Source organism: Vespula pensylvanica, chromosome 9 (assembly GCF_014466175.1).
Source record: "Vespula pensylvanica isolate Volc-1 chromosome 9, ASM1446617v1, whole genome shotgun sequence".
NCBI classification, from domain to species: domain Eukaryota; kingdom Metazoa; phylum Arthropoda; class Insecta; order Hymenoptera; family Vespidae; genus Vespula; species Vespula pensylvanica.
In genome coordinates, this window is record NC_057693.1 from 6,321,268 (window position 1) to 6,335,585 (window position 14,318).

A 14,318-nucleotide genomic window follows, 5' to 3' on the forward strand; every position below is an offset into this window, starting at 1 on the left:
AGATAGACGATGCGAGCGGAAAATGTCAGACGGTGATACGCGAGTACGGATGACGGGGAGCGATCGACGCGACGATCTCGAGTCGGAGGTTGTTGCAGTGTCGCCGTCCTCCTTCTCATCGTCGTCGTCGTCGTCGTCATCGTCGTCGTCGTCGTCGTCGTCGTCGTCGTCATCGAACGGCGCCGGTTTGCCGGCAGTGACGACGGCGCACGCGGAAGGAGAGTTGCCACGAGCAAGGGAAAGTGTCGTCGTCTTGTGCTCGTCGTTTACGACGAACGATAATATCTCGACGTCGTCATCGTCGACGCCGTCGTCGACGTCGTCGTCGTCGTCGTCGACGCCGTCGTCGTCGTCGTCGTCGTCGTCGTCGTCGTCGTCGTCGACGTCGTCGTTGTCGTCGTTGTTGTCATCGCCGTCGTCGTTGTTATTGTTGTCGTCGTCGTCGTCGTCGTCGTCGCCGTTGTCGTCGTCGTCGTCGTCGTCGTCGTCGTCGTCGTCGTTGTTATTGTTGTCTTCGTCGTCGTGGTGAAAAGTTTGTTCGTCGGTGAGAAAAAAGATTGAAAGATATAGATATAGAAAGAGGAAAGGGAAAAGAGAAGGAAAGTAGAGTAGTGTCGTGTATGTGTGTGGGTGTTGTACAATCGTGCCGAGGGACGTGCGCGACAACGACGTTTTGAATTTCGCGCGCGCTTTTCTACGGCGCGCGTCACGTGGCAAGAGATCGGCCGTTACGTTTTTCTCTTGTTTTTCTCGCGTTTTTCTCTTGTTTTTCTTTTCTTTTCTTTTTTTTCTCTCTTTCTTTCCGTGAACCCTGTGTGTGTGTACTTATTACGGTTAAGAAGAACGTAAGAGGGGTCGCGTTGAACGTTCGATGCTGACGAATCGTGTTCTGAGGAGAAGAAGAAGAAGAAGAAGAAGAAGAAGAAGAAGAAGAAGACGAAGAAGAAGAAGAGGAGGAGGAGGAGGAAGAGGAGGAGCTCGTGAGGAAGTAGAAGAAGAAGAAGAAGAAGAAGAAGAAGAGTGTTCTCCCCTCTACCGGGCACGACACTCACGACGGTTCTTCCAAGCGTCGCGACGATAATAAACGTCGGGAAAGAGATAAAGCTAAGGAGAGGAAGAGAGACAGACAGACAGACGAAGAGAGAAAGAGAGAGAGAGAATCTAGAGTGCGCCAGCGCCAGTCCACCCTCTTTCTCTCGCCTTCTTCTTCGCCAACCACGTCGACGCGTAGGTAAATGAGAGTTCAAGGTCAACCGAGCGGTACTCGACCTAACCTCCTTCGTCGTCGTCGTACGAAATCGGGAACCACGAGGACCGTTCGTCGTTCCCCACCGCGTACTCCCTCCCTCTCGAGGAAGAGGAGGAGGAGGAGGAGGAGGAGAAGGATAGAAGAGGAATACACTTTTCTCGTGACACACGCGTAGTGGCTCGAAAAGCTACGACGAGCGTCGTTGAAACGAAGTTAGTAGGGAGGTAGTAGAAACGGAGAAAGAGACTCTGAGAGAAAGAGAGAGAGAGAGAGAGAGAGAGAGAGAGAGAGAGAGAGAGAGAGAGAGAGAGAGAGAGACTGTCACGCTATTTCGGGAACGCGCGATCTAAAGTGCGTCGAGATATACGTTGAACGTAAATAAATATACGTGCTCGTCGAGCTCTTCCACCGGCTCGCGTTCTCTTCCCTTGGAGAAACAGAGAGAGAGAGAATCCTCGCCGGCGGTCGTACGTGCTACCCTCCGAAAGAGAGAGTGAGAGTGAGAGTAAGAGAGAGAGAGAGAGAGAGAGAGAGAGAGAGAGAGGGACGTTTCCATCTCTTTCTTCCTCCGTGTTTTCTCGTTCTCCTCTCTTCTTTTTTCTGGAAGGAATCTGGAAGTTCTCCGAAAAGTAAACGAAGAGAGAAAAGTAGGAGGAGAGGAGAGGAGAGGAGGAGGTGGAGGAGGAGGAGGAGGAGCAGCAGTGCGTGGGGGGCGAACGCCGAGTTGAATGCCGAGTTGGAAAGTAGGAAGGGTAGTAGGAACGAATTTGAGGTGTTTTCGACGCGGTTACGTTGAAAAGTACTGGCAACCAAATGCGCGTACCGCAAATCCTGTTTCATGTTCATGTTCTGGAGCAAACGGACGGTGCTCACTAGACGTCTCCTAAAGGCGAAGGTCCGTGGGGAGCATGAAACCGAGTGTGAAGCTCAAGAGGATTCGTCACGTATTCATCGCACAATCGACACGACCGGCGCCGGAAACGACACGAGCGGCAACGTGACGACTACGGCAGCGGCGGGCCAAACGAGCAGAGGAGCGCGCGGAGCGTCGTCGGGTGGAAGAGGAAGAGGAGGAGGTGGGGGAGGAGTTGGGGGAGGAGCTGGAGGTGAAAGAGAAAGAGAAAGAGGAGCTCGAACGTCGGCCAGCACGTCGAGCAGATTGCATCAAGGTTGTTGCGGTGGGGATCAGAGTTACGACGATGACGAGGACCCGAGTCGATTGCTGAGGTGCAAGGAGCTCCTCAAAACTCTCAAGGAGAATCAGCTGGAGATGTTATTGACCGCGATAGAGAGCTGCGGCGCCGATCTCGGCTCGTGCGTCCTCGTGCCGAGGCAACGGCCGAACTTACGCGGTAGCAGCGATTCCGACAGCGAGGTGGACGCCGATCAACGGCAACGTCGATCGGAGAATCAACAGGACCAGCGATATCGTCGACCCAACCAAACGTCCTCGGCTAACCACCGTCACCAACATCACTTTCATCACCTACATCACCATCGCCATCATAACTTGCGATACCATCGAAGACGTCGCCGTTCGTCTCCCGAGGACGAGAACAAGGACGAGGAGCAGCAACGACAACAGGAGCAACAGCAACAGCGACACAGCAGCAGCAGCAGCAGCTCGCCCGAGGAGCCTTCCTCGTCGAGAAGGAGATACTCCGTCAACAGGGTACCCGTCAGAGGCTCGCTCGAGAACGCATCGATGGACCCTCACGTGCTTTGCTGTCAAATCTGGCGATGGCCGGATCTCGTACCTTCGGACGAACTCAAAAGGCTTCCCGTTTGCCATTCCGCTAAGGATCCTGTCTACGTCTGCTGTAATCCCTATCATTGGAGCCGGCTCTGCAAACCCGGTAAGTCTCGTCGCTGCTTCGTACCTTCTTAAACGCGAAACTTATCCCAAACAAAAAGAAAAGATCTCTCCTTGCAACGAAATTCAAAAATTCGCGCCACGAAAGTAGATCGACGCGCGCTCGTCCTTTTACTCTCTCTCTCTCTCTCTCTCTCTCTCTCTCTCTCTCTCTTTCTCTCTCATAACTATTTCTCTCTTTTCGTTTTTCTCCCGCGCGTATGTATAGTACGCGTACGTACGTACGTACGTGCGTGCGTGCACACGCGCGCCAACCAGCCACCCAGCCAGCCAACCAACCAACCAGCCAGCGTGTTTACGTAACTCCGCGTTGGAGCACCACATTGAACGCGCTGCTCTCCGCACGTGTTCCTCGTCTCTATTGTGACAGGCTCTTTCTTTCGCGATTCGATCGTCAAACAAACACGATTTTTTCTCTCTCTCTCTCTCTCTCTCTCTCTCCCTCTCTCATACACACGCGCGCATGCATATATACACGCGTACCGTCGATAAAGTAGGTGCCAGCAATCGTGAGCCACGATACGCTTAGAAAGGAACAAATCGTATCCGCAAGCGAGTCGCGCTTTAAAGACGTTAAACGCTTTCGTAATTACGTTTAATCGTCCTCGCGCGAATGCTCGATAGAGAGAAAGAAAGAGAAAGAGAAAGAAATGATCCGATGGCCGGATCCTCCTTCGGTTCTTCGCGGAACGCGTTTTATTCGAGTCGCGTCGCGGTTTACCGTATCTCTGCCCTCGTTAAGGAGTTTAATCGTGTCGGCATCGGGATGCGATCTCTGTTAAGCGCATGTTAAAATATTTATCGACCGGAGGAAAATCGGCGTTACGATTTAGACTTTATGGGTTTATGGCTTCGCTCTTTCTCTCTCTCTCTCTCTCTCTCTCTCTCTCTCTCTCTCTCTCTCTCTCTCTCTCACACACACACACACAGTTTCTTTCTGTCGGTTGGGAGAGAGCTTACGTTTTCTTTTTTCTTTCTCTTTTTCTTTCTTTTATATATATATATATATATATATATATATATATATATATATACTTTTAACGTCCAATATATTTCCAATGTTTTTTTTTACGTAACTCGTAAAAGTTCCGCAAATAATTCGGACGAAAAAATTGCCCCTCGAAAAGTCGTCCTTATTTCTTTTTTTCTCATTTTCTTTTCTTTTCTTTTCTTTTTTCTTTCTTTTTTCCTTACTTTTTCTATTCCTTTTTTCTTTTTTTTGCTCCCTCGCCGAGAATTATTTAACGACGAGACGAATAAGTCAGGGGGTGTCATAACGACGAGTAAAAAAAAGAAAATAAAAAGACTGCTATCGCTCTCTCTCTCTCTCTCTCTCTCTCTCTCTCTCTCTCTCTCTCTCTCTCTCTCTCTCTCTCTCTCTCTCTCTCTCTCTCTCTCTCTCTGTGGTAGGAACGGTACTCGTCACCTGCGTGTACACACACTCGAAACGATGTAAAACGTTGATTTATTGGCCTTACCTGCGAGGATTACCTCCACTGTTTGCACGGTCGTAACGTTAAAACTGCGGTAATACCAGTCGCGATCGCCGATATCCATAAGACGCTTTAGTAGTTAAATAATAACTCGATTGGTCGATTAAAATTCGATTATCGAAAAGGATAAAACATTTTTCTTTCTTTTTTTTCTTTTCGCGACTTATAACAGGTATATCTAATATCAGTAGTTATTGACGTCGAGAATTCCAATGTGTTTTCAGATTAAGAAGAACGTTCCCCTCCCTCTCCTCCCTCCCCTCATACCTTCTCCCTTCCAGAACGAGAACGAGAAGTCTATGTTCGTCGTTCGAACGATTTCGATCGGTGAATTAAGGAGAGAACGGTTTTCTGTCTGCCGGACGTTGCGATATCTTTTCTTTTTAACGTAGTCGCCAAGTTTTAACGTCGACCAAGCAGAAAATTTATGGTAGACCTTTTTCGTGACATCCGTTTCTCCTTTTTAAACGTAGATATCTACTATATCCCCCAGACACTATACTACTGTCTGATCCCGGCACTGGACGACGTGACTTTAACCGCAAAAAAAAAAAAAAAAGAGAGAGAGAGAAAAGAAAAAAAAAAAGCTGTCTCGTCCTATCCCGACGTGAGAAAACGACGGAGAGAGAAAGAGAAAGAAAAAGAGAAAGAGAGAGTAGGCGCCAGTAAAGTAAGAACTCCTTTACGTAACTCGGCCGATCGTCGTTTAAAACGTCGTAAAACGAGCACCGTCCGGTGTGTACGTCGAGAACAAACCAACCACCCACCCACCTTCGTAGTATCGAATCGACAACTCGTCGTAACGTTCTTGAACGTTAGTTAGGCATAGCCTTTATTTTTTTTTTTTTTTTCTTTTCTTTTTTCTTGCGATTAAATCTCTATAAATAAGTAGGCGCGACGTGTAAAGATTAAGATCTTGAATTCTCCGCCAATCCTTAGCCCTACCTCTCGTTACGATAAAATCGCGATGAATTATATATTTCTTTTTTTTCTTGTTCTCTCTATCTTTCTCTCTTTCTCGGGTTGACTTTTTTTATTCTCTTTTGAGAGAAGTAGAAGACTTAACGGAATCCTTTGAATTCCACAACGGAAAGACTCCGCCTCTAATAATAGAAAGAGGCGTCGAGAGTTCGTAGCATAAATATGCACGCGTTAGAGAAACCCGTCGAATTTGGGGAGAGAGAGTGAGAGAGAGAGAGAGAGAGAGAGAGAGAGAGAGAGAGAGAGAGAAAAGTCGAGTAGGTATTTTCTGTCTCTTCTTTAAAGAGAAGAAAAAAAGAAAAAAGAATAAAGAAAGGAACAACAAGACGACTTTGATCTCTATGGAACGAGAACGTTCGTGAGGTAGGGGGTACCAGCGTGGAATAGTAAACAGGGAGAAGAGACTCTCCTATCTATCGGCTGTTAGAGAGTACATTTCGTGGTGAGCAAAGAGCACGTTTTCTAACCGTGTACGTAGGTACATGCATACGTAGGACGTACATACATATCCGCACTCTCGATGTTTTCTGTATTCTCCCTCGAAGAAAGAAGGAACGAAAGAAAGAGAGAAAAAGGGAATAAGGTGGGGGAGGCCAAACGTATCTCTCGAAATAGAAGCCGCGGCGGATACCGACGTGAAGAGGAAGATACGATTTAACCGAAACAAGATGATGGATCTTGGGTTAGATATCGGTGGCTATAGGAACAGACACGGGGAACCGAGAGAAAGAAAGAAAGAAAGAAAGAAAGAAAGAAAGAAAGAAAGAAAGAGAAAGAAGAAAGATGAGCGATAGGGAGTGAGAGAAAACACAGAGAGCGATGCCGGCACGCTCTCTTACCAATAGCTGCACAATCAGAGTTTATGGGCAGAAGGAAATGAATCTAAAAATAAAGCGTATATTGAGCGAGTTGTGGTCTCTCCTCTCCGTGCAGAGAAAGAGTGAGAGCGAGAGTAAGAGAAAGAGTAAAAAAGAGAGAGAGAGTAAAAGGAGAAAGAAGGAGAGAGAGAGAGAGAGAGAGAGAGAGAGAGAGAGAGAGAAGGAACTGCGCGAGGGAGCGGCTGGCGGCGGCTCGCGCGATGCGACGCGACGGTGAAACATGGACGGGGAGGGGTAGAGTGGGGGGAGGTAGAGAAGGAACGAGTAAGCTAGCTAGCGAGCGACCGGCCATTCGAGGTGGGGCAGGCGGGGAGGGAGGTACGGCCCGGCGCCGCTGCGTGTCATTGCTGGCGCCAGCTAATTGTCGAGGCCAGCCGGCATTAGCCGAGGAGCTGACCGAAGCGAGCCGAAGCCGGTCTCTCGTGGAACGTGCACACGCACGTACGTCGCACGCACGTTACACATATAAACTCATACGACTACGTATGTGTATATATATATGTATATATATACACACATATACATACGTAGCATATACAGCATACGTAGATACCGTGTGCAGGCGCACATCGGCCCGTACACCGGCGTGGTTCGGACGTCGCGGCAGTGCCGCACAGCCGGCCGGCCGCTCGACGCCGACGCAAGTCGAATCTCTGTATTCGAGTGCTGTGCCCACTGGTATGGAAGGGTAGATGAGAAAATATGACGACGACACAACGATAGTATCATCATTCTTGATCCGAGCACCGGCCGAACGAAAACTCCTTAGGCCTTTCTCCTATAAACCGACTTATCTCTTCGTCTTATCTATATTAGTGTTATTATCATTATTAATTATCGTTATTATTGTTATTGTTATCGTTGTTGTTGTTGCTGTTGCTGTTGTTGTTGTTTTTATTATTATTATTATAATTATTATTATTATTACTATCGTCATCATCATCATCTTCTTCTTTCAGTCTAGACAGCCGTCATTGAATAGAAATGAATTTCTTTCGAGTAAAATAGTATAGTAATTAGAATAACCATGAATGCTCGTTTCGCGAAGGTAAACTGCGCTCGCGCTCACGCTGGCGCCTTGTTTTCGTAACACGCGCTATGATACCGATGATGTCGCGAAGAAGAAGTAGAAGGAGGAGGAGGAGGAGGGGGAGGAGGAGGAAGTGTTGGAGGTGGTGGTGAGAGGGGAAGGGGAGGCGGCGGTGGAGGCTCCTGCACCGGCGCCTTTATCTCTGTTTTTGCATTCGTCGTGGTATTCGTTATATACGTCTCGCGCGCGAGGCCGTTAATAATTCACTCCGACGAATCGATTATCATCGAGCAACGACGATATCGTTACGCAAACCGTCGCCCGACCCCGTCGTCTATATATGTACAGATGTGTACATATATAGGTGTACACACATACACACACACATCTTCATATTCGCACAGTCTTTTATCGTTACCGCCGCGGTTCATTCTTGTAATAAGTGTAGCAGTAGCCGTGGCAGTAGCCGCCACTCTCCACTTCTTCAATTTCGCGTTGATCGTTCTCCTTCCTCTCTCGTAGGAAGTTATTCGTTCGTCGTTGCGTCATCGAATATCGGATAGAAGAGGATATATTCGCGGCATGGACCGATAAGATTTAACGTCTTTATCCGTTTGATTTGTCGCATAAATCTTTCGATCGTCTTAACTACGATCGAGGGATATATTAACTAACGTTGTTGGCATACGATTCATTCATACGTACGGCTTCTCGTTCGGACGGAGTCGAGTCGAGTCGAATCGAGTCGAGTCGAGGCGAGTCGAGGCGAGGCAAAGGCAAGGTCAACATCGTCTTTTGGCAAACCGGGATAAGTAAAGGCGCGCGCATGCTGCAGAATTTTAAGTATCTAACCGCGTTGACTCAGCGACATTATTTTAATTGATATGCCGGCTTGCATTCTCTATTTAATATCGTGAGCGCGAGAAATAGCGATAGCCTCGGTCTCCTACCTGTACGAGCAGTGATCTATTTTCGTCGGATCGGTGATCGAAGCGAAACCCCGAAACGGAGGGGAAAAAAGGAACGTTGATCGTTCCGCCATTATGGTAAACCCAGGTGAGCAAGATGGCGGCCCGCTCGATCGAATCGTGGTATATCGAAGGGGACAAATTTCTTCCGTCGATAACGATTTTTTTTCCATAATACGCCAGGTAGATCCGCAAGTTACGTGCGACCATCTATAAATATATCTGACGATATACCGCTCGTTTTGCGGAGAAGATGCACAAGATATATATATATATATATATATTAACACTCGACATCTTCATAAATAAATAATATCGCATCGAAAGAAGATATAAACTATTTTTTTATTTTGACAACGCAATATCGCAGAATACCATTTCATCTTTTCCATTGGAGATTCAAGCAAGTCGATCGTAGAGACGTCGTTAGTCGCACGTATGTATCTATGCTATGCATGTATGTGTGTATACGTCGAAAGAGGAAGAAAGCGGAAAAAGTGTAAGAGGAATCGTGTAAAGACAATCGCATAAGAGAGAAAGAGAAAGAGAGTGTATCTATCTTTCCACGCGTGTAGGCGCGACTGTCGGCCATTACGCGTCGTAGAGACGACGCCGTCGCCCCCGTTATCGTCTAGGAATTTCGGCGCGAGTAGGTACGTAAGTGTTGTACGCGTCTCGGTCACAACAAATAAGTCGTTTCTATCCCTACCTCTTGTACATACATACGTATACATATCTATGTACGTATGTATGTATTTAACGTAATGGCCCAAGCGAACGGGACGATTTATCGCGTACGATAAAATAAATATTATCCTCATGGTACGGCGCGAGACCGAGAGGAGCGAGGAACGCGAATCACGTTCATTACGCGATGAAAACTCTGTGGAATTTCTAGGGAGGAATAGTCCACCAAAAACTTATTCGGCCGCCACCAAGTTTATTTTCGCTTCGAGTATTGATCAAAGTTATCCAATCGCCATTTTCGCAGCTATTTTTGTCCGAGCAGCGTTCCATCGGATTCTACGAATGGTAACGGTGGCGTCGAGAAGGCGCTTCTCTCTCTATCTCTCTTTTTCTCACTCTATATCTCTCTTTTTCTCTCTCTCTCTCTCTCTCTCTCTCTCTCTCTCTTTCTCAAGGGTTACCTTGACGTTTGAGATATTCGCGCGGCGGTCCGTCCTCTATGCTTTCAGAGCGATACGTAAAAGGACGAAAAACGACATACCGGTTTCACTGGTGCGTGCCAATAATAGAACTCCACCGCTTTTGGACTGGGACTTCTAACGGAGCGCCGTTTCTCGAGATATTTCGTATCGCGGCAATGCCATCGCGCCGTTGAGGCTTCATCGAAGGCGGGTCCTTGAGTTGATTTCTCGTTTCTTCTTTCTCCCTAGCGAATACACTGATCTCTCTTTCTTTCTTTCTTTCTTTCTCTCTCTCTCTTTCTTTCTGTATCTGTCTATCTGTCTATGTATTTATGTATTTATCTATGTATCTATCTATCTATCTATCTATCTATCTATCTATTCCAGTCCGTTCATAACTTATCAAAGACCCACTTCAGTTCTTATAACGGATCATTTAAAAGCAAACATAATTCGAATTCGAGTTATAAGCGAATGATCAAACATTTGATTTAAACGTTGAATACATTCGATCCGTATTTGTATTTACATATAAAACTACGCAGCAAATCTAAAGCTACATGCTACATAACATATCGTTTGTGTTTGGTTAAAAAAGAAAAGAAAAAAAAAAAAAAAAAAAGAAACTGAAAAAAGGGAATTTAAAATGCATGTTTTTTTTTTACTTTTCTCTTTTCTTTTCTTTTTTTTTTTTTGCAATTATCGAACCAATTACTTAATTGCATACTTTTATTTGTATTTTGTTCCAGAGTCGCCGCCACCCCCGTATTGCCTTATCGCAGACAGGCTGAGACCAGAAGGTAAGCTTCTTTTCTTTTCTCTTCTCTTTTCTTCTTCGTCTTCTTCGTCTTCGTTCATCTTTAACAGTAATAGTGTCGTCTTCTCCGCGACGATACTCGCGATAACTCATGTTTATTGCTCGCAAACGTCTAAGAGCAAGGTTGGTTGGTCCTCCGTACGCGTGCGCTACGCGTGTCACGTTTCACGACCTAGCCCAAAGCACAAGCTTAGAAAATAATCTTCTACGATAAGCATATCGAAGTGAGCGCGGTTAGTGTATTACTCTCTTCGACGGCAAGAAAAAAAAAAAAAAGAAAAGAAAAGTGATGATGCGACGAACGAAAGAAAATAATGAGGAAAAAAGATGGATGGAGAGGAACAAGTAAAAAAAGAAAAAAAAAGAGAGAGAAAAAAAGGAAAGATCATTTCGATCGTTCTCGTAGTTTATAAAGCATATCTTTTTATTTCTTTTTTTTCCATTTTTTTTTTTTTTTAATGCTTTTATTTTCTTTTCTTTATTATCTTTTTTCCGACATGCATTATTCGCGTAGCTGGTAGCGACAGACGAGATTCGATTACGATCTCGCACATTAATTTATCTCTCTCTCTCTCTCTCTCTCTCTCTCTCTCTTTCTCTCTCTCTCTTTCTTTCTTTCTTTCTTATCTTCAATTATATCTTTAATTGCGGATTTCTAAATGACGCGACGCGACGCGACATTCACTCCGATAACTTAACGTATCGTTGAGATTTTCTTAATGCCAACTTAGACTCACTATCATCGATAAAAAAACTTCAAGAAAGACTAATCGACGACGATTAAGTAGGTGGCAGCATAATTAGATTTTGATCGATTACACGCGACGCGATCGAACGATCAAGAATCGACTGTTTTATATTTCTCTTGCATTTTTCTTTTTTTCTTTTTTCTTCCTTTCCGGCTTTTTTTTTTTTTTTGTCGTAACGAAAAGATATATAGAATAATTTAATTGAGATATATATGTTATATACGTAAATACTTTACTTACATACATATTTAACGCACACGTACGAAACCGACGACCATGCTAATATAAAAGCATGTATCACATTGATTTTCCTGTTGCGTCAAATTCATGTCTGTAAATCGATCATCTTGTTGATTGCGACGGGAACGTATTGCTATGGATTTCAAAGGATATCGTTATTTCAGTGGTCGATATACTTGCGTGTAGACCATCTCGTATCGATCGTACTTTGCGTGTAGTGAAGATTCATCGATAAACGAAGGAAAAGTATCATCATTAGTATAACATTTTTAGAAGAATTATATCGTTCGCAATGATAAATATACCGATAAAAAAGAAATTGATAAAAGAAAGAAAATATGACAATACAAAAAGAGAAAGAGAAATATACCTGTATCATATATATACATATATTTATATAATATATATATATATATTTATTTAGAGATCACTTATCACAACACGGATCGTTAATATTTCATTATTATTTTCGTTACTTACTCAATTAATTCTAACGTTGCGTAGGATCGATTGGATTTAAAATCGATTATTTTATTCGGCACGGTCACGTTGTCTTTACACAGCAGACGGACGGACGGTTACCTCAGTGAAAATAGTCTGTCTAATAAAAACGAAAGAAAAATTAACGCGCAATCGATTTCATTGAAAGAAAGAGCGCGCTGATATAGAACGAAACGATTCATGAATAATTTCGATAGGGCATAGATATCTTTTTTCGTTTATTCTTAAATAATAAAGACAAGAGCGATCGACGTACTATTTAAATCTTCGTTCTCTCGATATCGTAAATATGGCGTGTTCGTTTATTACTAACTCTAGATCATAGATCTTTCTTATTTTTTTATTTCTCTCTCTCTCTCTCTCTCTCTCTTTTTTTTTCGTTTAATATCCGACCACAGTATCTACTTATTCACTATACAAGGAATATCGTCCTTGTCTTCTTTATTTGTACATACAATGTGCTCGATCGGTTTTGACTGCTTCGATCTCTTGACGTTTCCCTTTTTTCTCTCTCTTCTTTCTTTCTTTCTTTCTTTCGTACTCGATCCTAAACTGGTTTTCTCACGATCGATGAGCGAGCATACGTATGTATATACCTCTACGTGTATATACATATATATATATATATATTTATATATTTATATACACACACATATATAATATCTGTCTGCTGTTGCTGCTGCTGTTGTATGTACCTACGTACTAGTCGATCGATCGATCGTCTCGATAGATTCTCTTTATATATACACATCTATACATACACAACACACACACACACACACACACACACACACATCGACCATAACGCGTTCGAAGAAAACGTCTTGCGTAATAATTTTCGGCACGGCAATACTCTTCGCCTTCGTTAACGTGTCCATCAAACTATTCCGTTCGTAGAATAAGTTATTTCGGAACGTGCAACCGGACTCCGATCATTCACGACTATTTATACGAAGGAATTCGATACGAAAGTATATACCTACGGAGACAACAACCGACGTACGTTTCTGCATGCGTGCATCCATGCGTACCTGCAGTCTGTATGCATAAATGCATACTTTTTCTTTTTTCTTTTTTTCTTTTTTTTTTTTCGACAACATCTCTACATACACACGTACTATACATATACCTGCATACATTATTAAACATATATATATATATATATATACATACACACATATATATATTTAGATAATAATAATTTTGAACATAAATGTTCTGTACATAAAGATGAAGTTCTTTTAATCCTTTGACATACGTCTACATACATACATACATACATACGTATACATATATACATACATACTTACACGTGTATACATTCGTGCCAAGCTCTCGTCGTGACGAAATAATAGCGCCTGCAGTTAGGCGTTTTTCGACATGTTTATATATACAGTGATATATAAGACAGTATATGTATATTGGACAGCCTCCTATATATATATATATATATATTATATGTGTGTGTGTGCGCGTTTGTATGTAGAGAAGTACTACCTTCGTGGTTCTACAGCCTGAGGTCAATATCTCTCGTCGATAGCACGTAGAAAAGCTTGCGCGTTTATGTAAGAACACTCTGACAATGATCCAAAGGCGACGGCTTTAATGCGTCATTTTGTATTCTATGATATATTGCATATAATATAAATACTTGTATAGAACTATGTATATGTACGTAGATAGGTATTTTTGTGTTTAGAATTGGAACGTCCGATAGTAAAAATAGAAAGATTTTTTTTTTTTTTTGAGAACGCATTTCGTGGAAGAGAATTCTCGTTCTTTTTAACGGGAAAACTCTCTCTCTCTCTCTCTCTCTCTCTCTCTCTATCTATCTATCTATCTCTCTCTATCTTTTTATCTCTCTTTTTCTCTCTCTCTCTCTCTCCCTCTCTCTTTCTCTCTATCTTTCTATCTCTCTTTCTCTTCTCTCTCTTTCTCTCTTGAGAAAAGTAGGGGAAGATGAAAAGGACACTTTAGCCACGAACGGGCCACTTGTTGCTGCTCGAGTGTTCCCCACCAGGGGATGAATTTCAATCTGTTTCGTCGTTTCAACGCGTAACTCTCGTTCGCGTTGATAACTCAACCGTATCTTTTTTTTTCTTTTATTACGCTCTTTCCAATTCGATCGATGAAAGAAATAAATCAAAAAAAAAAAAAAAGAAAGAAAAGATAATAACAAATATATGAAATAAAAAGCAAACGTTCTGAAACTTTCACTTTTAATTCTTCGATCAAGATTATTCACTTTTTCTTTCTTTTTCTTCTTCTTTTTCTTTTTTCTTTTTTTATACGTTCTTATTGGAAGAGAAATATTTGGATGGATCTTGAAAAAAGAGAGAGACAAAGAAAAACGAGACACAAAAAAAGAAAGAAGAAAGAAAATTCGATAAT

At 43.2% G+C, this 14,318-nt stretch overlaps 1 protein-coding gene and 1 long non-coding RNA gene across 2 annotated transcripts in view; one reads left to right on the plus strand and one right to left on the minus strand.

The window, feature by feature from the left end:
* The first annotated feature begins 464 nt into the window (after positions 1 to 464).
* LOC122631969 overlaps positions 465 to 14,318 on the plus strand; it is a 39,643-nt gene continuing 25,789 nt past the window's right edge. Inside the window, exons 1-2 of the mRNA XM_043818260.1 lie at positions 465 to 3,105; positions 10,370 to 10,420. Of these exons, the coding sequence (XP_043674195.1) occupies positions 2,088 to 3,105; positions 10,370 to 10,420 (1,069 nt within the window). The 5' untranslated portion in view covers positions 465 to 2,087. The remainder of the gene's footprint in view (positions 3,106 to 10,369; positions 10,421 to 14,318) is intronic.
* On the minus strand, positions 10,336 to 11,952 carry LOC122631989. The gene is made up of 3 exons (XR_006327795.1): positions 11,907 to 11,952; positions 11,427 to 11,559; positions 10,336 to 10,609 (listed from the first exon to the last, which is right to left on the minus strand). It is a non-coding gene; the product is annotated as an uncharacterized LOC122631989 (long non-coding RNA).